This window comes from Solanum stenotomum, chromosome 4 (assembly GCF_019186545.1).
Source record: "Solanum stenotomum isolate F172 chromosome 4, ASM1918654v1, whole genome shotgun sequence".
NCBI lineage: Eukaryota > Viridiplantae > Streptophyta > Magnoliopsida > Solanales > Solanaceae > Solanum > Solanum stenotomum.
This window is the reverse complement of record NC_064285.1, coordinates 1,234,490-1,260,291: the sequence shown is the minus strand read 5'-3', so window position 1 is coordinate 1,260,291 and position 25,802 is coordinate 1,234,490. Positions and strand designations below refer to the sequence as shown.

The 25,802-nt window shown below is 31.3% G+C and overlaps 2 protein-coding genes and 1 pseudogene across 3 annotated transcripts in view; all 3 read right to left on the bottom strand.

Annotated features, from left to right (window-relative positions):
- LOC125861921 (chalcone synthase J-like) overlaps positions 1-5,646 on the bottom strand; it is a 17,363-nt gene extending 11,717 nt beyond the window's left edge. Inside the window, exons 1-2 of one of the 2 annotated variants that reach the window (XM_049541839.1) lie at positions 5,391-5,616; positions 3,140-4,134 (exon numbers count right to left, since the gene is read on the bottom strand). In XM_049541839.1, the coding sequence (XP_049397796.1) occupies positions 3,140-4,134; positions 5,391-5,568 (1,173 nt within the window). In that variant the 5' untranslated portion in view covers positions 5,569-5,616. Of the gene's footprint in view, positions 1-2,970; positions 4,135-5,390 lie in introns of those variants that run through there. The other variant, XM_049541838.1, reaches the window with a different exon arrangement.
- Positions 5,647-9,362: 3,716 nt separating this feature from the next.
- LOC125862802 (chalcone synthase J-like) lies at positions 9,363-10,272 on the bottom strand (annotated as a pseudogene).
- Positions 10,273-20,193: 9,921 nt separating this feature from the next.
- Positions 20,194-21,725, bottom strand: LOC125861922 (chalcone synthase J-like). The gene is made up of 2 exons (XM_049541840.1): positions 21,487-21,725; positions 20,194-21,232 (listed from the first exon to the last, which is right to left on the bottom strand). The coding sequence occupies exons 1-2, from the start codon at positions 21,653-21,655 to the stop codon at positions 20,241-20,243; spliced, it is 1,161 nt and encodes a 386-aa protein (XP_049397797.1). The 5' UTR covers positions 21,656-21,725; the 3' UTR covers positions 20,194-20,240.
- Between the last annotated feature and the right edge of the window lie 4,077 nt (positions 21,726-25,802).

The following is a 25,802-nucleotide window of genomic DNA, read 5'->3' as shown; positions in this document are numbered from 1 at the left end:
ATAATAGTAAAGAGGTTTGTTTCAGATGAATCCTCGACTTATTTTTGAAGAGTGTTGTCAATCTTCTCATTTTATCCAAGGTGATGGATTACTTTCTCTCAATATAAAATAGATACACATGTTGCAAGAGTAGCAGTACCTCTAACGCCTATAACTACATCGAATTCAAAGTCAGCCTCAAATCATACTTGATTTTTGTTAGTAAGAAAAATATGTAAAAGTGATTCAAAATTCAATTTGAAAATAAGGATACACCTCTTTATTTCTAAATACAATGTAAATTGATCGATAAACTTAGCTTCAAATTTTTATTTTTTATCTTAATTTCTTACTCACACTAAAACTCCAACAATTATAACTTAGAATAGAATCAATCATCACATGAAGAGAACATTGGTAGGTAAGTGTATAATTGTTCTTTTACATTTTTGTCCAGCTCTATTGTACTCTTTTTAAAAGAAAATCTCTCGGTATCTAGTATCTGCATTGGAGTTCAATTAATTTAAATTTGCGCCAGATAATCCCCATCCGGAGATAGTGCTCCCTATCGAGAATTTTTTCATACTCAAAACTCAAACCCGAGACCTCTAATGAGCTCTATTTTGTACGAAAAGAATAGTTATTATTTGAATAGAACCAATCACAATATATAGGGCAAAGCTAGCTATACAATTGTCCTTTTATAGTTTTGTCCAGCAACAACTCCCGATTAGGGAAAATTGTATGAAATAGCAAACTATTAATTCAAATTAAATGTTATAACCATAGTTTCTTTTATTTGTAATTCGCAACAAACATTTTATATTTTTTGCCATCCCATTTGTATACCGAAATATACAAATAGACCGAATATACAAATGTAGGACCCATTTGTATACCGAAATATATAAATGTAGGACCCATTTGTATATCGAAATATACAAATAGACCCAAATACATATTTTTTATATATATGTATACCAAAATATACATATTAATAGCCATAACAAAAATTAAGTTTGCTATGGAGCGCTATTATACAAACTATAGTTCTATCATACAAATATGATTTTTATGTTTGCTCTAAATTAGGGAAAATTGTATGTATATCCCAACAATTTAATCATTGATATATTATTTGCACACACATCAGTATAGCAAACACAATCCAACAGATGTCGACGTACACATCGCTGTTTATTATCTTGCATTAATTGATACATGATTATGGGGCCATGAAATGCTTTATTTTTTTTATTTAAACATTTCAGCAAATCTTATATAAAGATTTCTTCTTTACAAATTCAAAAAAGGAAAAAAAAATATCAGCCAAATGTCTACAAAAGAAAAATATAAAAGAATTACACAATATGACGTGCAGGGTTCCGTGGGTTCACGTGAACCCATGCTCCCCTCTCTAAATTATATATAATAGCGTTATATTTATTAAGAAAAATTAATATAGAGGTGTGAACCCACACTAAAAGTAACATATAATAATACGATGAATATTGGGTGTACCTCTTTAAGCAAATATGAAAATTTAAATCTAATTATATCTATCTTATTTTTGTTACTAACACCCCTCCAAGTGGTTATCGGTAGCACTTTTGATGTTTTAATCAATTTTTCTTTTATTTTTTTGCTTTAATCTTTCAAAATTTCAAATGTGTAACATTGAAAATTCCTAAAAAAATTAGCACGGTATAATTTTTATATAATTAAATCAAATGTGTATATTAAAATTTAAAACTAGTAGTATTATATATGTTGGACCTATAATTTTTAAAGTTTAAAGGTTTAGTGTTAAGAACATAAAGGTTAAATCGATCAAATTTATATCTTAAATGCATCTTTTCGTAATAATGCACCCATCCTTACGAAATAGCCTCTGTACAAAATGTATTTCTGTTAGTGTAATATACCACAAATATAAATAAATTACAGTTGAAAATAAAATGAATAAAAATATATTTAGGCTGAGGTGTGGATATCTCGATCTCTTTAAGGAGATTCAAGCCCACTGCGGCGTAATCTATACTGATCCAGCAGTATCACTCTTGACTTGTCCCTCCAGGATACAACAGCCCAACCAATGGCGAACCCAGGATTTTCGTTCAGGGGGTTCGAAAAATAAAAGTATAAACGTGTATATAAGCCAACAAAACAAAAATTCCAAGGAAGTAGTAGTATATAGTTTTAGTGGTGGAACCTTTGATTTTTTTTTTTGGGTTTAAAACCACACTTTTAGCATGTTTTATAAAAAAGAAAAAACTAAAATACGTGAAAAACGAAACTGAAACTAAAAAAAAAAGAAGCTAACACAAGGATTCAAACCCTCGACGTGAAACTTAATTTCCAAGGAACCTACCGCAGGGCTATCTGTTTCTCCTTGTCATTGAGGGGGTTCAAAATATATATATATATCCACATAAATACATAAGATTACCTTATATATACAATGTAATATTTTGCCGAGGGGGTTCGGGTGAACCCCTTGAAACCCACGTGAGTCCGCTCCTGAGCCCAACAACGTCGTATAACTCCAAATTAGTTGAAGAGTTCAAAGCTCCACAAAAAGAATACCTTCTTCAACATATAATTACTCTCTTTAAATAATGAATATAGTCGAAGACTTGGAATATTTTCTTTGTCTCAACTTTCTCTTTCACTACACTAACTCAATATACACACAATATAATACTACTCATCATTTTTTTCCTTTATATTTTCTTGTACATCTCTTGTTGTCTCTTCTTATATACAACACAAAGGTAGACCAACTATTTATAGGTGATGATTTCTTTCTGGCAATGAATATGGATAATGGGTAGTAAATTGGGAAAATTTTGAATGACCCAAAGGAATTACATAAGTTACAAGGCATAAAGATAGAATAATAGGTGAAATGAAGAGTTGGTGGTTACTAACAACTAATGACCACTTTCTTCCACAATTGATAAGAGTAAAGAGACACTGGACATTACATGATACATACTATAACACATGATATATTTTTATTAATATTAAAATGTCACATTAACATATTTCATTATTAATTGCGAATAATATAGTAGTAGTTCATTACCAACAAATACAAAGACAACAATGATAGAGTACATTTCTCTAATCCTCCATTTATTTTAAACAATTTTGCAACCTAAATAGAAACACTACGGAGGACAAGTGCCTCAATAGTTAGGCCAGGCCCACACCCCAAAAGCACACCCCATTCAAGGCCTTCACCTGTAGTACCCAATCCTGCCTTGATAGACGTTTTCCTCATCTCATCCAAAACAAACAAAACACAAGCACTAGCTATGTTCCCATAATCACTCAATACATTTCGTGTAGCCTTGAGTTTTTCAGGCTTTAGGCCCAACTTTAATTCAATTTGATCCAAAATTGCACGTCCACCTGGATGAGATACCCAAAAAATAGAGTTCCAATCAGAAATTTTAAGAGGTTGGAATGCTTCCACTAAAATTCCCTCAATATTTTTTGAGATTAGCATCGGAGTATCCTTATGTAACTGGACTTTCAGCCCAGCCTCAGTTAGGTAGCCAATAATTGCATGTTCGCTATCTGGCAGAAGAGTTTGTGTTGCGAATACAAGCTCAAACAAAGGCTTTTCCACATTCATGATTGGATCTGAACCAATAATAACAGCTGATGCCCCATCACTAAAGAGAGCTTGCCCAACCAAAACTTCAAGCTCGGTTTCATTAGGGTTACGGAAGCAAACCAAATTGGCTAATTCTGAGCATACAACAAGAACTCGAGCACCTTTATTATTCTCAGCTAAATCCTTAGCTAATCGAAGAGCAGTGCCACCACCATAACAGCCTTGTTGGTACATCATGAATCGTTTCACTGATGGTTCAAGTCCAAGAAGCTTAGTGAGTTGATAGTCGGCCCCAGGCAAATCCACACCACTAGTGGTGCAAAATACCAAATGTGTAATTTTGGACTTTGACTGACCCCATTCATTGATGGCCTTTTCAGCTGCCTCCTTCCCAAGTTTTGGCACCTCAACAATCGTGATTTCTTGCCTAATATTCAATGATGGAGCGTTGTATTCACAAATATTAGGATTTTTTTTCAAGATTTCTTCTGTTAAATAAAAATATCTCTTTTTAATCTTTGATCCATCACCTACAACAATGTAATCGAAAATTGTAAACCATCATTAATATAAGTTAACTAAATCATAATTAGAGAATTTACTAAACACCACGTTAAAATGCTATATTAATTTACATTGTAATTTATTTATTTTTGGAAAAATTGTATAAAATAGCGAACTATTAATTCAAATTAAATATTATAACCACAGTTTGATTTAATTGTAACCCGTAGCAAACTGTTGTCATTAGCCTCTCTCCTTGAAATTCTCGCTCACCAATCTTGTTTCTCGCTAGCTCCCTCGCCTCTCTCACTTTTATACAAACACAAATGTATAAAATGCGTTTGTGTTTGTATAAAGTGAGAGAAAATTGTATATATATACATATCTTTTCGTTTGCCTCTCTCCCCCAGAGAATCTCGCTCGCCACTCTCACTCGCCTCTCTCACTTTATACAAATTAAACACAAATGTATAAATTGCGTTTGTGTTTGTATAAAGCGAGAGAAAATTGTATATACAAATACAAATACATATATTTTCGTCTTATATACTTATAATTATACAAATACAGATCTTCCCCTGCCCAGTTTTCTTTTGTCTTTCTCTCTTCCTCGCTTTATACAAACACATATTATACAACTGATTCTTTTGTATATGTATACCGAAACAGATTAAACAATTTATTTTTTTTGTATATGTATACTGAAATATACATATTAATAGTAAAGTTTGCTATGGAGCGCAATTATACAAACTATAGCTATAGCATACAAATATGATTTTTATGTTTGCTAAACCTAAAATTTACTCTTTATTTTTCCCTTAGGTCAAAGTGGCAAAAAAATAAATATTACAAAACTAGTCAATTATTTCAAATCCCCTTATACATTTTTAACTTTGTTGTGAGACTTTACTATATATATATATATATATATATATATATATATATATATATATATATATATAGATTATAGATAGCGATCATAGAGCTAGAGACATGCATGCATATGTACATATATCGATCCGTTCGTACATTAACATTTTTTAGTAGCTCTTTAATATAAATTCACGTGATATATTTAAAACTACAAAATTAAAGGATATTTTGATATATATATATGTACGTATGTATGTATGTATATTTGACATATTTTTAATTTAAGACCACAAAATTATTTTTTAAATGTCGTACTGAATTAACAAATAAATTGAAAAGGAGAGTATATAACAAATAGTAAAATGGAATGTGTACCACAAATAAAAAGAGTAATTAAATATCTTACACATGCGCTTAAACTTGTTCATAAGTTCAATTTTATGTTCACTGCCAGTGACACGGAAAAAATATTCAGGATAGATACTTTGATCGTAACAATTGGAAGGATTGGCTGTTCCGATGGCCAACACGGTGGCGGGCCCCATGGCCCGTTGTGTCCGTCGGATCTCGTCAACGGTGACCATTTTTGCCGGAAAAAAAATAGTGATTTTATTTGCTAGGGTTTTTTTCCCCTTCTAATTCTTGTAGTATTTAGAATGAATATATTTATTTTTTACTTTGCATATTGGTCTCCCTTTATATAGGCATTTTGGAATTACATAACGTGGCCTTTTATTAGTTGTCCTTTCAAATATGAATCATTGTTGGCTCATTTTTATCCATACATTTTGAAGACATCAACAAACAACAACATAATAGTGAAATCCCACTAAGTGAATATTATTTCTATCTCGTAATAGTAAAGAGGTTTGTTTTAGATGAACCCTCGACTTATTTTTGAAGAGTGTTGTCAATCTCCACATTTTATCCAAGGTGATGGATTACTTTCTCTCAATATAAAATAGATACACATGTTGCAAGAGTAGCAGTACCTCTAACACCTATAACTACGTCGAATTCAAAGTCAGCCTTAAATCATACTTGATTTTTGTTAGTAAGAAAAATATGTAAAAGTGATTCAAAATTCAATTAGAAAATAAAGATAAACCTATTTATTTCCAAATACAATGTAAATTGATCGATAAACTTAGCTTCAAATTTTTATTTTTTATCTTAATTTCTTACTCACACCAAAACTCCAACAATTATAACTTAGAATAGAATCAATCATCACATGAAGTGAACATTGGTAGGTAAGTGTAAAATTGTTCTTTTACATTTTTGTCCAGCTCTATTGTACTTTTTTTAAAAAGAAGATCTCTCGGTGTCTAGTATCTGCATTGAAGTTCAATTAATTTAAATTTGCGCCAGATAATCCCCATCCGGAGATAGTGTTTCCTATCAAGAATTTTTTCATACTCAAAACTCAAACCCGAGACCTCTAATGAGCTCTATTTTGTACGAAAAGAATAGTTATTATTTGAATAGAACCAATCACAATATAGGACAAAGTTAGTTATACGATTGTCCTTCTATAGTTTTGTCCAGCAACAACTCACGATTATTTACCGACAAAAGGAAAAAAAAAAAAAGAACTTAATAAAATCTAACAATATTCCATCTGTGATTTTGAGGAGTTCGGAACCTATTTGAGCCATTATAAGATAAAATTGACACAAATAAGCCACAATTTTAGAGTATAACTAAAATAGGCTTAGTGTAGTTTTTTCTTCCATTATATCAAATAATATAAACGGTAGCACAACAGTAGCACAACCCGACAACCCAACAAAGTATATGTGTTTTGAAATGTTTTTATATTTTTATTACATATCAATAATTTAAGTTTAAGGAGAAAAAAATTAAATAGAAAATCATAGCTTCAGTGCAATATGTTAGATTCCATATGTTATTGAAGATACATATATATAAAAATCTGAGAATTACTGGTGCGTACAATTACATGTTTTGGTACCATATTAGATGTTCCTTTTACTTCGTCGAAGAGAAATAATAATATTTGTTGGGGCAGGAGCTTGGCTAAGATATGATATTGTCTGTTGTTAAACTCTATTTGAAAGGCTTGTCAACTTGTTGATATTATGTGGTTTTGATCTTATTTTGTGATGTTTGTGTGTGGAACTCATACAATAAGTTGGGTTGTCGGTTATGCTACAAATGTACTACGAACCTCCAATTTTTTGAAGATCTTCAAATGAGAACTTTCGAATTTCAAAAGACGAGTCGAATTATTTGATTGTCAGGTTGGGGACTAGTATAGGGTTAGAAAAATTGAGGAAGAAAGTAAAAAAGTTTGTGGTAAAGTAAAATTTTCTATATAAAGTGTAAGAAAAACTCACTTTATAAAGTGAAAGAAAATGTTCTATTTTATATTAAAATTTAGACGTTAATAGATTAACAGTTGCCATTTGTATTGTTTGATATAGTGGAATAAAAAACTACACTAAGCCTAGTTTAGTGATACTCTAAAACTATGACTTATTTGTGTCAATTTTATATTTGAATGGCTCAAATAGATTCCGACCTCGATTTTGAGGCCCATATACATTTCTTTTGAGATATTACATCTACCTACACCCAAAAACAAATATTTAGTAAAAAAATATAGTACCTCAAACGCCTACAATTTTGTCGAATTCAAAGACAGTCTCAAATCATACAAAGATTCAAATTTTGTTTGTGAAAAAATATGCATTAGCTATTCGGAATTCAATATAGAAAAGGAGGGTAAATCTCTCTATTTATACCTGAAATTATGAGTTAAAATGGTGTGGAAACACCTATTCATCAATAAATTACTCATAGCTAAAAATATCGAATGATGTAACGACGAAAAATACGGAGATCGAACAGAGGAGGGACCATACATATATATTGGGGTAAAAAAAAATCTAAATGTAGATTCACTTGTCTAGCAGAAAATATATATGTTAGCACACACTTTGATAGCACATTTTCAATGGTTTCAAATATATTATTTAAGAGATATTTTTTCTTCCAATGACAAAGAAACTTACAGGTGGAGCCTTTTCGGGGACTAGCTCTCTTGTATTATTACTCAAGTGGACAAGTAATCCTACTTTATGCAAACACATTTGGACTACCTACAAAAGTAAAATTATCTAAATTTCAAGGTGACTGCAATTACAAAATCTTCAAATTTTTTCAAATAAAAGTAATATAGATTTACAAACTATATAAGAAAATATTATATGTCATGATAATTTATAATTCAAACATTTAAAATATATGTGAAAAAATCACATGAAAGAAAAACTCTTTTTGATTATCTTCTCTTTTTTTCTCTTACAATTTTGAATAAAATTTAATCAAAATCAAGGAAGGATTTGGGTGACACAAGTGAAGGTTTTGAGTATGGCCTGCTTCCATAGTGTCACTGTTTAGTTACCTTGAGACTAATACTATTTGGGTTGGTTGAAGTTTGAATTGTTTATTTGCTTTAATTTTCTTATAGCACATAACTAAGTAAAGTACCTCCTAAAAGTCGTACTTCTTTGTGTTTTAAATTATTTATCGTGATTTCTTTAGAATAACTATCATAACTCTTTTTTTGTTATTTTAAAATTTTAAGATAATTATATTAAATTATTATTATTTTTGATTTTATCTGTAATGATAAAATATTTTGGCCTAAATAGATACACTTCGATGGACGGCTGCCTCAATAATTGATTTAGGTCCATCTCTTCTTTTTCTTTTCTTTTTTTAAGATTTTGCACATTTTAGTGTTCAAATGGAGTTTATTTTTCTAGTTTTCTCTTATATTATTAGAAAACAATAACTTGAAGGGAAAAGGGGGAAGAAAAGAAAAGGCAAAATAGTACCTTACTTTATTTTGTTGATTTAATCCTTCGATATGTTAAATTTACTGATTTAACTAATATAAATTTGTATCAATTCCATTAATGAATCCACATAGCAACCTACAGATTAATGAGAACTTAATTTTTTATCTATTAAGTCGTGACTATATTTATTGTTTGTGTGTTATTGTTGATGGTCTTATTCTCAATTATATAAAAAGTCACAATCGAATTTAAGAGTCAAACTCATGACTTGAAATATTTTAAGTCGCTTTGTTATGTTGTTAGAAGCATTTTCATGAGTCGATTCAATATTTTATTTTATATATAAAGAGATAAAAAGAATTTAATTTAGATATACCGTGATATTTTGATAAAAAAATATTTCAATTAATCATTGTTTGTCAATATATTGGCTATGAGACCTTACATTTTTCTTTTATTACAAATCACTTCTGAAATTGATGAACAAATTACAAATGAAAAGAGAAATAGACAATTCAAAAGAACATACTTGACAATTCATAATTATTTTAGCAATACAAGATTAAAAACACCAATAACAGGTTATGTGAATGAAATAAATATTTTATCATGAATCGCTTGATTGATAGGTCAAGTCCAAGAAGCTGAGTGAGTTGGTAATCCGCCCCAAGAATATCCACACCAGTAATGGTGCAAAAGACCAAATGTGTAATCATGGACTTGGACTAACCCCACTCATTGATTGCCTTTTCAGCGGCTTCCTTCCCAAGTTTTGGAACTTCAACAATCGCAATTTCTTGCCTAGCATCAAATGAAGGTGCTTTGTACTCACAAAAATTAGGATTCTTTTTCAAGATCTCCTCTGTTAAGTATGAATATCTCTTTTTACATTGATCCGTCACCTGCAACATATTTTAGATGTATGTCAACGTCGTTAAATAAAACATAATAAGAGTTCGCCAACGCCCCATCCCAACATAATATACTTGTATTGATAAACAAAAATCCAATGCTAAGCAAGATTATAAAGTAAGCAAAGGCGAAGTTAGAATTTTAAGCTTATATATTTTGAATTTTACAACAACAATTTCAAGAGTTAATAACTAAGTTCTAAACTTAATATTTGTACAAAAAATATTGCTTTCAACCGAGTCCGAACTTCTAACTCTACCCATGAAAGTAAGTTGTGAGTTCAATTCATGGTTAAGTTCTCAAATTATAACAAACAGTTAACGGAGTACTATAATTATGTACCATAAAAAATTAGAAAATTATCTTACACATGCGCTTAAACTTTTGCTTTAACTCAATTTTATCATCACTATTAGTGACACGAAAAAAATAATCAGGATAGGTGCTTTGATCGAAACAATTGAGAGGGTTGGCCGTTCCGCTGGCCAAGACGGTGGCGGGCCCCACAGCTCATTTTGCGTGGCGGATCTCGTTGACGGTGGCCATTTTCGCCGGAAAATACTTATATTTGCTAAGTTTTCCGATGATGTATAGTAGTAAGAATGTATACAATTTATCTTCATGCAGGTCTCTCTTTATATAGACATTTTCATGGTTAAGATATGTATTAAACTAAACTAATATTAGATCTTAAATCAATCAATAAATAATAAAAAAGACAACGTGCCCTTTTAAAATACTATCAGTTAGAATACAATAAGAAGTATATTTGTAGGTACCTAGCTTGTATTACTCCTATGTTAGCAATTTAAGTGACATAGTTTGAATTTTAAAGAGTCAAATAATTTAAATTTGATTGTGAATTTAGACATGAAATTTTCATATTTTTATTAAATGAAGTTTATAAAGTATTATAAGCAATGGCAGAGCTAAAATGTTTAATAAGGAGGTTCAAAATCCGAAAAAGTAAACATATAACCTAATCGAACGGGATTTAACATCTACTATATATATACATAAAATATAATTTTAATAATAAATAAATATTAAATAGTAATATTTTAGGGGATTGAACCTGATAACAATATGCTAGCTCCTCCCAGAGTTATAAGTAGATGAAAACATTATGATTCCTTTTTATTTATGTCCACCTTTAAAGGACTGTCACTTTTCTATTTACGGAAGTAATATTTTATAAAAATACATGATTCCTGGTGTGCTCTTTATAACATTGAATAATTTGTTATTTCATTTGCGCATGCGCATCCTAACAAATTAATATTGTGATAAATCTGTGTTTATATATTTAAATTTTTCAATAACAATATCTTTTTTTTAAAATATTATAAGGATATATTATTTACAGAAAATATATAATATAAAATAACATGAAAAATCAGTTTCAAAGAAAACTTGATCCATTGACCGTTAGAGTGAATGTTGTTATAATGTATATTGACTACTAGTTATACAAATGTTTTTACTGTATTCTTTATGATAATACATAAACAAACAGGTAAACTTAGCTTCTTTTTTTTTTTGGTAGACTTAACTTCAACTGACAAGTAAACATTCAAACTTTGAAAGTGTACATCTAGACACATTAACTTGATCTCAACTAGTTCAGCTCGTTCTCACTGTCTTTTGTGGACACTTGCTACTGACGTGACACATAGATTTTGAAGGTGTTTAGATGATCATTTTGCAATTTGAGCATTCAACTCACATTGAAAACAAGTTAATTAAGGTATCTAAATATACATAATCCAAATTAGAATATTTGCTTGTGTGTTGAAACAAAGTATGTAAGTATCTGTTTATGTATTATGTTAATTAAAAATCAATGTAACAATGAACCAACTATATATTATAGTCTAGATTCCAGCTAATTAATGATTTGTTATATCATTTGCATGTGACTCCTCTTCCATAATTGAATAGAACAAATTTAAAAAGTCCAATTTCTCAATTAAGTAAGTTAATTCATTCTCTAGCTTTAATTAAAAAATCATAGCTGCAAAGTACTCATTAATTATCTGTTCCGGCAAAAATGGGCACTGTTGATTAGCAAATGGAGGAAGCGTGTCACGCCCCGAGCCTACACCCTGGACGTGCACTCGAAGACCATTGCTGGCCCCCAAGCGAACCCTTGGCCTGGCTTTCTTAACTCAGCGGAAAACTCAATGCAATGCAAGGTTTTAAAACAACCTGACTGAAATAAAATATGGCCACAAAGGCAACTCGAGTTTCAAAATAGAATATTTACATATATACATAGATGAGAGACTCCAAACTAACTGACTGACTGTCTATGAAGCCTCTGAAATACTGAGATGGATGTTGGGATAGACCCTAAGACATCCTAATAAAACAAAACTTGAGAGAACAAAATAACCGAGTCCTCCGGAATGCAAAGAGGCTCACCACTGACTCTGAAGTACTCAGCTGGATCAACGGCGAACCGGATGCTGGCCCTGGGTACCTGTGTCTGCATCATAATAAGATACAGGCCAACTGGCATCAATACATTGAATGTACGAGTATGCGAGCTGGAAAGCTAAACCACAACTCAAGCTTGAAAAGAGTACAAAAGAACTCTTACCTTGGCTCTGTTCAACTCATGAATAACTGAACCCAATATATAAAGCAATAAGACACATGCAATATATAAAGCTTGTAAAACAGTGTAAACAACTCAGCTTTGTTAAAGATAAAACAATAACAACTCAACTTTACTTATATAAAAGTAATATCACTTTAGTGGGAGACTCTTTCAACAGACAATCATCACTATGAGCCCTAGTGGTGATACAACGTTTTACCTCACGTTGCCCAAGGACCATCCTATACCTTGCCGTGATATAGGAAGCTAACTTTACTAAGTGGATCAACTAGCTTAATCTTACGGGTTCATCTAAAAAGTATGACCCGTTAACTCCCATATTGGCGCATGGTTCTTATGGAGAGTTGAGTTTATATGAACTCGTGTCCCCACTTCGGTGCTCAAGACTACTCCCAAAAATACTTAGCTCATAAATGTTTTAAACACATCTTTCTTTATTTGAGATAATTACTCAAAATTTTGCCCGAAGGCTCACTTGGAAACAATGTTCCTTTTTCTTGAAAACTAGCCCAAAGGCTCTTTTGGAATCATAGTTCCTTTCTTACTCAAATGTAAAAACATTTGGAAACTTCTTTGGGAATACATAGTTCCCTAATACTTTTGAGAAATGAACTCAACTTTAAACTCTTGACTTAACTTGAAACTTGACTTAACTTGAAACTTGACTTAACTTGAAGCTTGACTTAACTTGAAACTTGAGCCTTAAAATGAAGTTAAAACATTCAACAAAGACTCTTGGAAAGCTTTAAAGACTTGCTTTGACTCCCTTCTTGAACTTTTAGACTCAACTTTTAACTTCCCTTGACTTGGAAACTTACTCTCCTTGAATTGGAATCATGGATTCAAGGTATTTGATCACGTGTTATGGATGAGTTCTTGACGTTTAAACGTACCTTGGAGTGTTGGAAACAACTTGGGAACATAGGTACAACACCTAGGAACATGTATAAGAAAGTGGGGAAGGAATGGGAAAGCTTGGCACTCTTGGCGCTCTGAGAGGCGCGGAGCGCCAGACCTCTGTCACGACCCGAGCCTACACCCTGGACGTGGTCGGCACTCGAAGACCATTGTTAGTCCCCAAGCGAACCCTCATCCTAGCTGACTACAAGCGGAAAACTAATTCAAGCATACAAAGCTTAAAAACTGAAATAAAAGTTCATAAAACTTAAATACAAACTTTAAGTCCAAAGAAAACTCTGTATAATAAAATATATACAACTCGCCATAAAAAGGCAACTTTAATCTTTAAAACATTTACTAAAATAAATTATACAGACTTCTCAACTATACTGACTATCTATGAAGCCTCTAACTGATAAAGATGGAAGTCGGGACAAGACCCACGACATCCTAACAACTAATATAACTGAAAGGTAAATGAAATCCTTCGAAAGCAATGAGGCTCACTATAGCTAACTCGAACATTCGGATGTATCAACGAAGCTCCTGTTGATGATCTTGAATACATGTGTCTGCATCATGAGAAGATGCAGGCCAAATGGCTCAGTACGTGGAATGTACGAGCATGTAAGAGGAATTCTAAAACATAAACATAAGCTTGAAACTTGATAGAAATGAAACATACTTACCTCTTCTCAAACTTACTCAACTCAAGGAATACTCAAGGGTACCCAAAACTAGTCAAACTTACTCAACTCAGAAGTACTCAAGGATAAGATACTCAACTCCGAGATTAGATACTCAACTCAAGGATATGATATTCGACTAAAAGATATGATATTCGACTCTGGATACTCAACTTTGAATACTCAACTAAATATGACTGAACTCATTTCAATATAAAGCAATTTAAAACAAGTGCAATATAAAGATACAAACTTTTTAAAAACATGCTGTCAAATCAGTGTGTATGCAAGGATACAACATAACTCTGAAATGTATATAAAAATACAATAAACTGATGTATATAAAAAATACAATAACTTCTGTGGGAGTTTCTCGAACCGACAACCATCACATAAGAGCTATAGTCATGATACAGCGATCTACCTCACGCTGCCAGCGCATCCTATACCCGACCAAAGGTATAGGACCTGAACTACTAATGGATCCACTAGTCTATGTGAAAAGGGTTCATCTAAAAAGTATGACCCTTTTCAACCCATGATGGCTACATGGTTTATGGGGGCTGTGAGTTGTCTGAACTCTCCCTCATGTCGGTGCTCAATACTACTCCCAAAAATATACTAGCTCTTATGTTTTAAAAACATACTTCTTTCTGCTGATTTGAGATAATTGCTCAAAAACTTAGCTCAAAGGCTATCTTGGAAATCTCAGTTTCCCTACTTGCTTCATTTAGAAAGCTATTACTCTTTTCTGAAAACTAGCCCGAAGGCCCTTTGGAAATCTCAGTTTCCGTTCTTATTTAAATGTGAAAACATTTATAAACTCTTTGGGAATACTTAGTCCCCATATACTTTTGAAGAAAAGGACTTCAAACTTTACTATTTACTCTTTACTGAACTCAAAACTTAAGTCTTAAAACAAAGTTAAGACGTTTGTAAAAGACTTCTTAAAATATGGTTCATACCGAATTATGGACATGAACTACTAAATGCAAGATTTTCAATAACCATAGATAGAACTCAAATACTTGGAACTCAAGAACTTCAATGATACTACTAATTTCAAGAATGCTCAACTCAGAGGGTTCATGCGGAATTATGAGCATGAACGACTCAACTCAAGGACTCAAAGATACTTCTCTTCTCAAGACTGCTCGACTTATAGGATTCATGCGGAATTATGGGCATGAACAATTCAACTCAAAGACTTTATGGGTAACATGTAATAGTCCCATGCTTAGAAATATAATCTCAAAGGGGATTAGGAAATCAATACTCAAGACTTAGAACTTGAAGATACTACTCCTCTCAAAGATACTCAACTTCTAGAGTTCATGCGGAATTTATGGGCATGAACGACTTGACTCGTAGGTCTACATAACATTATGAAACTCATGTATGTGAATCTTCTCATTCTCTGACTTACTTCCTCAAAACCTAGTTCAAATCGATAGTTGATCTCAAAGGATTCACAATTGAACTCAAAGGCTTTCTTAAACTCTAATCTTAACTCTCTTTTGAATTTGAATTATGAATTCAAGAGTTATGATTCATGATATGAAGGATCTCAATAACAATATAGCTATTCGATAATTAGGAATATAACTTTTAAAAGAAACGTGAATTCAAGAACTCAAAATCAACTTATCTCAAGAATACTCAAATCTAGGGAAAGTATCTTAGATTACTCTTTTACTGATCTGAAAGTAGAGGTAGGGCGTGAGGACGAACTAGTTCAACACTATGATAGCCTTACATACCTAGAAGAACAAGATTCTTGAAGAATCTTGAAGAAGAACTTGATTAGAAGCCTTGAAACCCTAGCTTGAAGGTAAACAATCAAGAAAACCTTTCTTGAGATTCTCGAGTTAGTTTCTTGAAATCTCTATGGCCAAAAAATATGATTTTCATGAGTGAAGATGAAAATCTGATTGTTTTGAGCTTTTTATTTGTCAAGAAATTCGTTGATGGCTTTCTTGGAGGTAAAAAGACAAAAACGATTATTTTCAATATATTCCCGTCGGCTAATACGTAACAGCACTGTATAGGTTACTAAAATAGTCATAACTTTTTACTCAAATATTGGATTGACACGAAATTGGTGGGGTTGGAAAGTAGATTCAATTACCTTTAATTGAATAGGTTATGGCTCACGTAACTCTTAATATTCTAAAGAGATATGGTCATTTAAATTTGACCCAAGCAGAATCTTACATTAAAACTTAATGAAACTTCAAGAACTCTAATCTTTAAATTTTAAGAACGAAATTACGCTGAATAAATCATGATTGGCGTGTGGGTGAAAGAACCCAACACTATGGAAGCTTACATACCTCTTAGGGCTTAATCCCATGGTGACAATCCGCAACAACTCTCAAGCATCTCGACGAATGCTTCGATCCTTTCTCTTTTCTCCTCTTTTCTCTTCTTCTTTTCTCTTCTTGAACTCTCAACTAAAACCCTAGGTGTAAACTAGGATTAAAAAATTGAACCTAATCGGATTAGACCCTTAAGACCTTACTAAAAACGAATTAAATCTGATTTGGTAAGGAAAAGACCAAAATACCCCTCTCTATTTTCGGCTAATCTTCCTTAACTGGTCAGCCTATCTTCAAAAGGCCATATCTCACTCATCCAACCTCAAAAGTTAGCAAACTCAGCGGCGTTGGAAAGATAATTTAAAGATCTTCGCTACGATATTTGGTAGCACACTTAATTCATCCTGAGTTAGGAATTATGGCCGTTTGAAGTTGACCCAAAACTCATTCTTAAGCATAACTTGCAAAATTTCAGATTTTGCTATTTCCAATTTAATTCTTTTTGAAACTCAAGGTGCTACATCTAGTGACCTTAACACTTGAGAAATTTTAAATTCCTTGGTAAAATCTCACTCACTACGAAGAACGGTTCGAGTCTTAGTTCGAAATTTTTTTGGGGTGTTACAACCTCAAACTTCAGAGAGATCTGGTTGGGGCTCTGGTAGGGGCGGCGGCCCAGGGGCTGGACCTCAGAGTCCCTCTTGGGGCGTGCTGGCTGGCGCGACGCCCCAGCCCTTTTCCCCGAAAACTTGACTTTTCTCCTCCTTTTCTCCAACTCTAACCCTTCCAATATTCAAAGCTTCAACCCCCAAGCACTTAGGATCATCAAAACCCTTAACATACACTAGTTTCAACTCAAAAACACCCCCGGAAACATACACCAAACCAACAAGAACTACAACACAACACAACTACAACTTCAATAATTCCAACCCACAACTTCAATCAAACATAAACAATCTTTTCTCGAAATTAAACGAGCTTGGCGTGTGGGGGAAAGAACAAACCCAACACTATGAACTCACATACCTAAAAGGGATCACCCTCGACGATATCCACGACGATCTTTTGACGAAATCTTGCTTCTTCTTCTCCTTTCTCTCCTTTCTCTCAAGAACCCTAAACCTTACTCTTTTTAAAAAGGGAAAAACTGATCACAATTAAGTCTTACACCTTAATATATATCCAAAGACAAGGCTAGGGAAAAGACCAAAATACCCTTACAAATTTCCGGACAGATTTCCTGCCAACTGCCCAACTTTCAAAGGGCATAACTCGCTCATACAAACTCGAAAACGAGCAAACTCTATGGCGTTGGAAAGATCATTCCACGGACTTTGCAAACATAACTGGAACAACACCTAGATCATCCTGATCTAGGAGTTATAACTGTTCAAAGTTGGCCAAAAACTCATTATTTTCCATACTTAGCCAAATTTTTCAGATTTGAAATTTTTCACATTTTTCCAAAAATGGCTATTTCCAATTTCAAGCTTTTTCAAAGTTATTTCAAATTGTCGGATGTTACAAAGCGGATTGAATTTGAACAGATTAAAAATAGATTAAGTTAAAAATGATTGAATTGCAATTCATTTATATTCGTCCGAGCAAGTTAATGTAAAGTACTCCTTATCATTAATTATTTTCTTAATAGATGTGACAAGTCAAACTGTACAAATAAAAATGAACGGATGAATCAAGTAATAGGTCGTTATCAATGGACCCATAAAATTTGAGGTCAAATAGAAGTGGTTACACATATTTCAAAAATATTATGGACACATAAAAAATTGAGATGATCCAAAATTTATATTTCGTGACATATAACTTTTTTTAAAAATACTAATTATATTTATTAAAAAAATAACAAGTATTTGTAATAAATGAAACCACCAAATTTGAGTTCAAACCAATTAAAGTCGGTCAGACATGTATTTTGATGGTGTAACGTGGTCTTTGGCCGGTGTTTCCAAAATTTATTATTTTAGCTATGGTTAAGATATGTATTAAATTAATCTAATTTAAATCTTTGATGAATAAATAGGACAGCTGTAGGTAATCATATACTTAACGGTTCTTTTACATTTTTGTCCAGCTTTATTATACTTTTTTTTTAAAAGAAAATATTAGTTAGAATAAAGTCAAACACAATAAGCTTTAATTTACTCATATAGTTAGGTGTTTAAATTAATTTTATCATTCCAATTTAAGTATATAGTTTGAGTTTCAAGAGTCAAATAAGTTAGAATTGACAAAAAATTTGGAGATATAAAATAGAATCATCGGTTTTTTGAAACAAAATTTATATTATTGAAAACAATGTAAAAAGTACTATAACTTATAATAATACTGATAACTCAAAATAATCAAAGGATATATAAAAAAAAATTAATGAGACTAAATTTTATATATCCTTTATATATTATGCCAATTAAAAAATTAATGTAACAATGAAGCAACTATATATATATATAGCCTGGATTCCAGCTAATTAATAATTTGTTATATCATTTGCATGTGAATCTTCTTTCAGAATTGAAAAGAACAATTTAATATAGTCCAATTTCTTAATTAAGTCATGCTCTAAAAATGGTTACTGTCTACTGGATCCGCCGGGCACAAGCAGATCAATGTGCTGGTTATCGGAACGCCCAATTTCTTCGTCAGAAAATTATATTGTATATGTTGAATTTTTTTTTAGTTAGATTTCTTGTATCGTCATTCAACTCTTATTCATTTTATAGTCATTTTATTAAAAAAATATTTTTTTGTTGAAGAAAATTGAAATCAAGAAAAAAATGTGTAAATTTCTGAGATAATAACTATTAGTTGAGTGCCCATCTAAAAAATTAACACATTTTTCTTGATTTCTTCGTACATTTACTTAAATTATTTATATTGTGAAGTCTTAATATTAGTGAATATAAAGCACTTCTTTTACATAAGAATAATGTTAATCTCAAAAGACATCCAGATCAGTATAATGACAATAACAGTGTTAATTACTTAGTTTTACAATTGTTTTGATTCCTATTAAAATTACAATTAATTAATTGATATGGTACTTTTTACTCGCATCACTTGTTACAATGAAAAATACTAAAAGCATCTTCTTCTTTTTTATGATAAGCTAGAGTTTGCAGTTAGCAATATAATACATACGTTAATTTGAGGGAATTATTGTAGATGTAATCTCGAGATTCGAAATGTGGCTTCTCTCAGAAACCTAATATGAACTTTATATATATATATATGAGGAACTTTTGCATATAGCCACTCAAAAATAGTCTAATTACGCTCCATAACTATAGTTTGATAATTACGATTCGTAGCTACATGTTATAGGGAGGAGAGAGGCGAGCGAGATTGGGAGAGAGAGTAGAGGGGAGAGTGAGAGAGGATAGAGAGTGGGAGAGAGGTGAATTGTATATGTATATCGGTTAGATAATTGTATATTATACATATGTCTTTGTATATATGGCAAGCGAGATTGGGAAAGGGAGGAGAGAGGGCAGAGAGTGGAAGAGAGGTGAATTGTATATGTATATCGGTTAGATAATTGTATATCATATATATGCATTTGTATATATGGCAAGCGAGATTGAGAGAGGGAGGAGAGAGGCGACTGAGAGAGGGCAATAATTGTATAATTCGCGGCTACATTTGTATAATTCACGTGTTTTTGTATAATTGAGTAATATAAAGTCTGGAATTATACAAATATGATAAAACTTGAAATAACGAATTGATACAAACATAAACATATGAACTTTAAATAATTATACAAAATATATTATACAAATTACATTATATAAATTATACTATACAAAATCCGAAAACTACATGTTTATACAAACTTTAAAAAGTTATACACAAAAAGATTGAATGTAAATTGTGACAAAACTGAAAAACCAAAGGAAACCATCGTTATAACAAACATATACTATTACGTTTAGTAAATATGAGTCTTATTTTGTGTATCCCAACCTAAATAGATACACTACGGAAGACGATTGCCTCAATAGTTAACCCAGGCCCAAAACCCAAAAGCACTCCCCAGACAAGGCCTTCTCCTGTGGTGCCCAATTCTGCTTTGATAGATGCTTTCCTCATCTCGTCCAACACAAACAAAACACTAACACTGCCCATGTTCCCATAATTCCTCATAATATTTCTTGTAGCCTTGAGTTTTTCAGGCCTTAAGCCCAATTTTAATTCAATTTGATACAAAATTGCGCGTCCGCCGCCATGAGATACCCAAAAGATTGAGTTCCAATCAGAAATGCCAAGAGGTTGAAATGCTTCAACTAGGATCCTTTCAATATTTTTTGAAATCAGCATTGGAGTATCCTTATGTATTTTAGCTATCAATCCAGCCTCATTGAGGTTACCAATAATTGCATGGCCACTATCTGGAAGAAGATTTTGTGTTGCAAATACAAGCTCAAACAAAGGCCTCTCCACCGTCATGATTGGATCTGAACCAACAATGACAGCTGATGCCCCATCACTGAACAGGGCTTGCCCAATCAAAACGTCAATCTCAGTTTCACTTGGTGCATGGAAGCATAGCAAATTAATTTCTGAACAAACAACAAGGACTCGAGCACCCTTGTTATTCTCAGCTAAGTCCTTAGCTAATCGAAGAGCAGTGCCACCAGCAGAACAACCTTGTTGGTACATCATAAATCGCTTGACTGATAGGTCAAGTCCAAGAAGCTTAGTGAGTTGGTAATCCGCCCCAGGCACATCCACACCACTAGTGGTACAAAAGACCAAATGAGTAATTTTTGACTTAGACTGGCCCCATTCATTGATCGCCTTTTCAGCTGCTTCCTTTCCAAGTTTTGGAACCTCAACAATCGCAATTTCTTGTCTAACATTAAAAGAAGGTGCTTTATATTTACATAAATTAGGATTTTTTTTCAAGATTTCCTCTGTTAAGTGAAAATATCTCTTTTTAATCATTGATCTGTCACCTGCAACATATGAAAACATAATTAATTAAAGTTAGCCAATATCCCATCCTAACATATCACTTAAAACTTAAATGTTTATAATGTTGGTTTATTGGTTGAATATGCATTTGTTTCTTTTATTGAATCCAAAATCTTCAAAGTAATGCATATAAAGCTAGTTAGATGTTACTAATCCCTTTATATACCCTTGTACATTTATTATCTTCAAGTAAAATGGAATATATGTACCATAAAAGAATAGTAGATTATCTTACACATGCGCTTAAACTTTTGTTTAAGTTCAATTTTATGCTCACTATTAGTGACACGAAAATAATAATCAGGATAAGCGCTTTGATCAAAACAATTGGGAGGATTGGATGTTCCGATGGCCAACACGGTGGCTAGCCCCATGGCCCGTTGGATCTCAACGGCGGTGATCATTTTCGCCGGAAAAAATAGTGAGCTAAGTCTTTTTGCTAGGTTTTTTTTTATTTTTTATGGTAGTAGTAGAATAGAATGAATAAGACTTTGTATGCATATAGTCTCTCTTTATATAGGCCTTTTGACGTTGTAACGTCCCCTCACCCCCCGCCCCCCCTCAAAAATATAAACATTGTTGCTCGAATATGACTTTATCCCAACTTAGGATAAGAAGTTCTCACATCGACAAAAGTACAAGAGAGATATTGAGTATATAAATAAGCAGACCTTAGTGACGTGTTTTAAAATTTTGCGAATCTAGATTCAGAATCGACAATATCACTAATAGGTTGGACGGTTGACTGACTTAATTTGAAAAGAATAGTTAGAAGAATGAAACCAATCACAATAGGATATCGGTAGGTACTTATAAAATATATATATATATATATATATATATATATATATATATATATATATATATATAGCCTTTTATAAGATTGTAGTCTAATTTAGCCAGTAATAAGATAGACATTTGAACTTTATAAAAGTGTCTTTTAAGCACCCATATGTATAAGAGCAACTTCTAATGTGTTAAATAATTACTAGCTCGTTTAGATTGACTTGAAAAAAGTAGTTTTTAAATTAAAAATAAAAAGTTAAATTGAAATGACTTTTAAGTCAAAAAATAAAAAGTAGGGGGTGACCTACTTTTGATTTTTGACTTATTTTAAGTCATTTTTTATATTGTCAAACATTTTCTAACTTATTTTAACTCATTTTTGACTTATTTTAAGTTATTTATTTTGTCAAACACTTTCAGAAGTCAAAAACTGATTTAAAAGTAGGTTTGACCAACTTTTAAGTCAATCAAAACATCCTCTAAATGACATGTATAATTTTTTGTTTATAAATTATAAAGTATAACTTAAAAAAATATATATATATAACCCCCACCCCTAGACTGTCAGTCCATAACTTCTAGCTCTTTCACTTCATAATTATGGAGTCTTCTATTTGTTTTTTTTTATCTTTTAGCTCTATTCTTGATTTATTCATTTTAGGCATAATGGTGACATGTCAAGACACTTCTGTCAAGTGTAAATGTCTACTTTTATAAAAATATGTCAAGTCTAAAAAATTATAATGGCATTTAGCTATGAAATATTTTGGAAAAACTATCTTATTAGACATATATCTATATTATATATACTAATTATATCTATAGTTTCAAATAATTACGTATCTTACCGTTAATTATGAGTTTTCTACTATATATTGAGGAAAATATATCTAGATATATGCATTTTTGCAACCAGGTACACTAAAATAGGGAGAGAGGTGAGTGAGATAGTCATGTATATTAGATACATGCGATCACACTAGATATACACTAGATACATGTATATGTGTGTATCTAGTGTGGTTCAGCGAGTGAGATGGAACAGAGGCAAGTGAGGCGAGGGAGATTTGTTATGTATCTCAAATACATATGAATCCACTAATTAGATATAGTGTATCTAAAATAAATTACTCACCCTATGTATCTCGAGATACATGTATCTGGACGTATTAGGATGCACCAAAATATGGTAAGATTCATAATATTACAACTAGAATGTATCTCAATAATTAACTCTTAAACTAGTAAAATTTTGATATATTTCCGATCCCAATATTTTTTAAACTTTTTTTCTTGCCCAATAATACTTGCCCAAAAAGATTACTCCCTCCGTCCCTTTTTAGTTGTCCACTTTAGAAATGGCACACAGATTAAGGCAACAATGATTAGCACAGTGAAGTTACAATTTTACCCTTATGACAACTTTTCACTTCAAAATTACAACTACTTATTTGAATTAAAGTGAAATAAATTGGAGGGAAACAACATACACTTTTACAATTTTCAAGAAGTGTAAATAAGGGTATAATAGGAAAAAATTTGTTGTCCTTTCTTGATTTGTCAAAATGGACAACTAAATAGGGACAACCAAAAAAGGAAATATGGACAAGTAAATAGGGACGGAGGGAGTATTATATTAGCTAGAATAGAAGCAATCACAATAGGACAAGGAATGTTCTTCTTGTCTGAAAAGATAAGTTAGAACTTAGAATAAAACCAATCATAATAGGACACCTACAAGATATTAAATAACTACAGTATTTAGATGTTGAAACTTGACTATTCTATTTTAATGGTATTTTTAGGTGATTGATTTAACAAAGAGAATTGTTTGTACTTTATTTTGAATATTTCTACTAGTGTAAGGTATTAGTATGATATAATTGAAATATTTGTTGAAAAGTCAAAGTCATGATCTTTAATTATACGAATATATGTAAGTCGAAGGTGACCAAACTACCACTTTACCATTCAGTAAAATATCAAAATTCGAACTCTTAAATAATACCAAATTAATTTAATATAATAATAATACAATATTTTTTTAAATCGTAAACTAAAATTATCGAACCGAATTTTTCAATAGCGTCCCAGGCACAGTACCCCTATGATTAATAATAGATAGGAGTTGTTAAATAATGCACGAAAATAAATTGGAGAAGAAGAAATACGTGGGATCTCCCAGGCCATAGCCTACTAAGATTCAAGAACGATTAAATATTGAATCTCTTTCATCAAAAAATTATATATATCAATAAAAAAAATCTTAACCGTTTCATACATAAAAAAAAGAGTGAAGCAGTATCTTACCACCTCAACTTTACACTGCATATATTTTTTAAAAACCGTAAACTAAAATTATCGAATCGAATTAGAAAGATGGGTAGATTTTGTGATGAAAATGTATATATAAATGATAGACTTAACCCCTTAACTAGGATCAAGAGGTTAGGCAACATTTCCCCTCCCCACCCTCCTTATTTTTTTAGGGATAATTATGAATTTGAATTATTCAATTATTTAGTTTATATAATATTTATAAAATATATAAATAGTATATATGCTTTATACTAAAAGTACATATATTAGACATATAATATAAACATACTTTTGTTATATTAAAAACTAGATATATAGTCGATTAATATATATTGATAACTATTCAAAATTTACATGTTCATACGTTATTTATAGACCGGTAGAATCTGTCATACCTCCTCCACCACAAAGAGACTTTTTATGAGAGAAATATCATTTTTAGAAAAAGGACCCTTCTACAACATTGGTAGGTAATTTGGCCGAACAATCTACGACTTGATTAGTCTTATTGAAATAATGTGAGGTTGAATTAAATATCACTAGTGTTATTAGTGTCTTATAAAAAGCTATATGCTTTATGAATTTTCGAGAAAAATAATTTCATATTGAGTTCTAAATAAATTATTGATACAATATGCCAAGTCAACTTTTATGGGTCTTGACTAAAGCTACTAAAAGAAATATAAATACATATCCTTTTCTAAAAATAAAATAAAAAATTGAATTTCTATAGATTTATGATCTCTCAAGATTATATAATTCTCTATTATCATATGAATTATTGTTATTTGAAAATTATGTTATTAACTTCCACATAGTACCCCGTTATTGGTATTACAACTAATTGATGATTTTTAATATTACATGTGAATCCTGATTTGTTTTGGATTATGGAATTTTAGTAGTTCAATTAATTATTATTTAAATTTTATTTTATTTTGTTAGTGAGGATTCGATTCTCCACCTTTTAATCTCCTTCCCTTGCTCCTAATTTTTTATTCAAAAAATGCTCAACAATGGGATTGAAAATATTAGTAATAATTTTCCAATATATGATTCCTAGCTAGTTGTAGTATCTAAAATTTAATACTCCTTAAATAGCTAATTTCAAGATTTAAAAATTATTTCCTCCATTTTATATTATTTGTTTATATTATTAAAAATATTTATCCTAAATTACTTGTCATTTTACAAAATCAAGACAAAATCAATTTATTTATTTTCATTCTGTCCTTAAAATTGATTCTTTTTAAAAGTATTGTTAATCTCGATACTGATAAATAAAACACACAAATAGAGTACATTAAAAAAGAGTTTAAGAGTGAATTAACTAAAATACCTTTCTTTCTTTTTTATAATTTTTTTAAATGGCATGTAAAATGAATGAACCACTAATGTAGAACCGTGGACTAGTATATATATATATATATATATATATAGCAAAAC

What these genes read in the sequence shown, in the direction of transcription:
- LOC125861922 (XM_049541840.1), bottom strand. Translation starts at nt 21,655, where the DNA reads ATGATCACCGCCGTTGAGATCCAACGGGCCATGGGGCTAGCCACCGTG. An exon ending in ACAAAAGTTTAAGCGCATGT is followed by an intron (nt 21,233 to 21,486) that starts GTAAGATAATCT and finishes CATATGTTGCAG; the next exon opens with GTGACAGATCAATGATTAAA.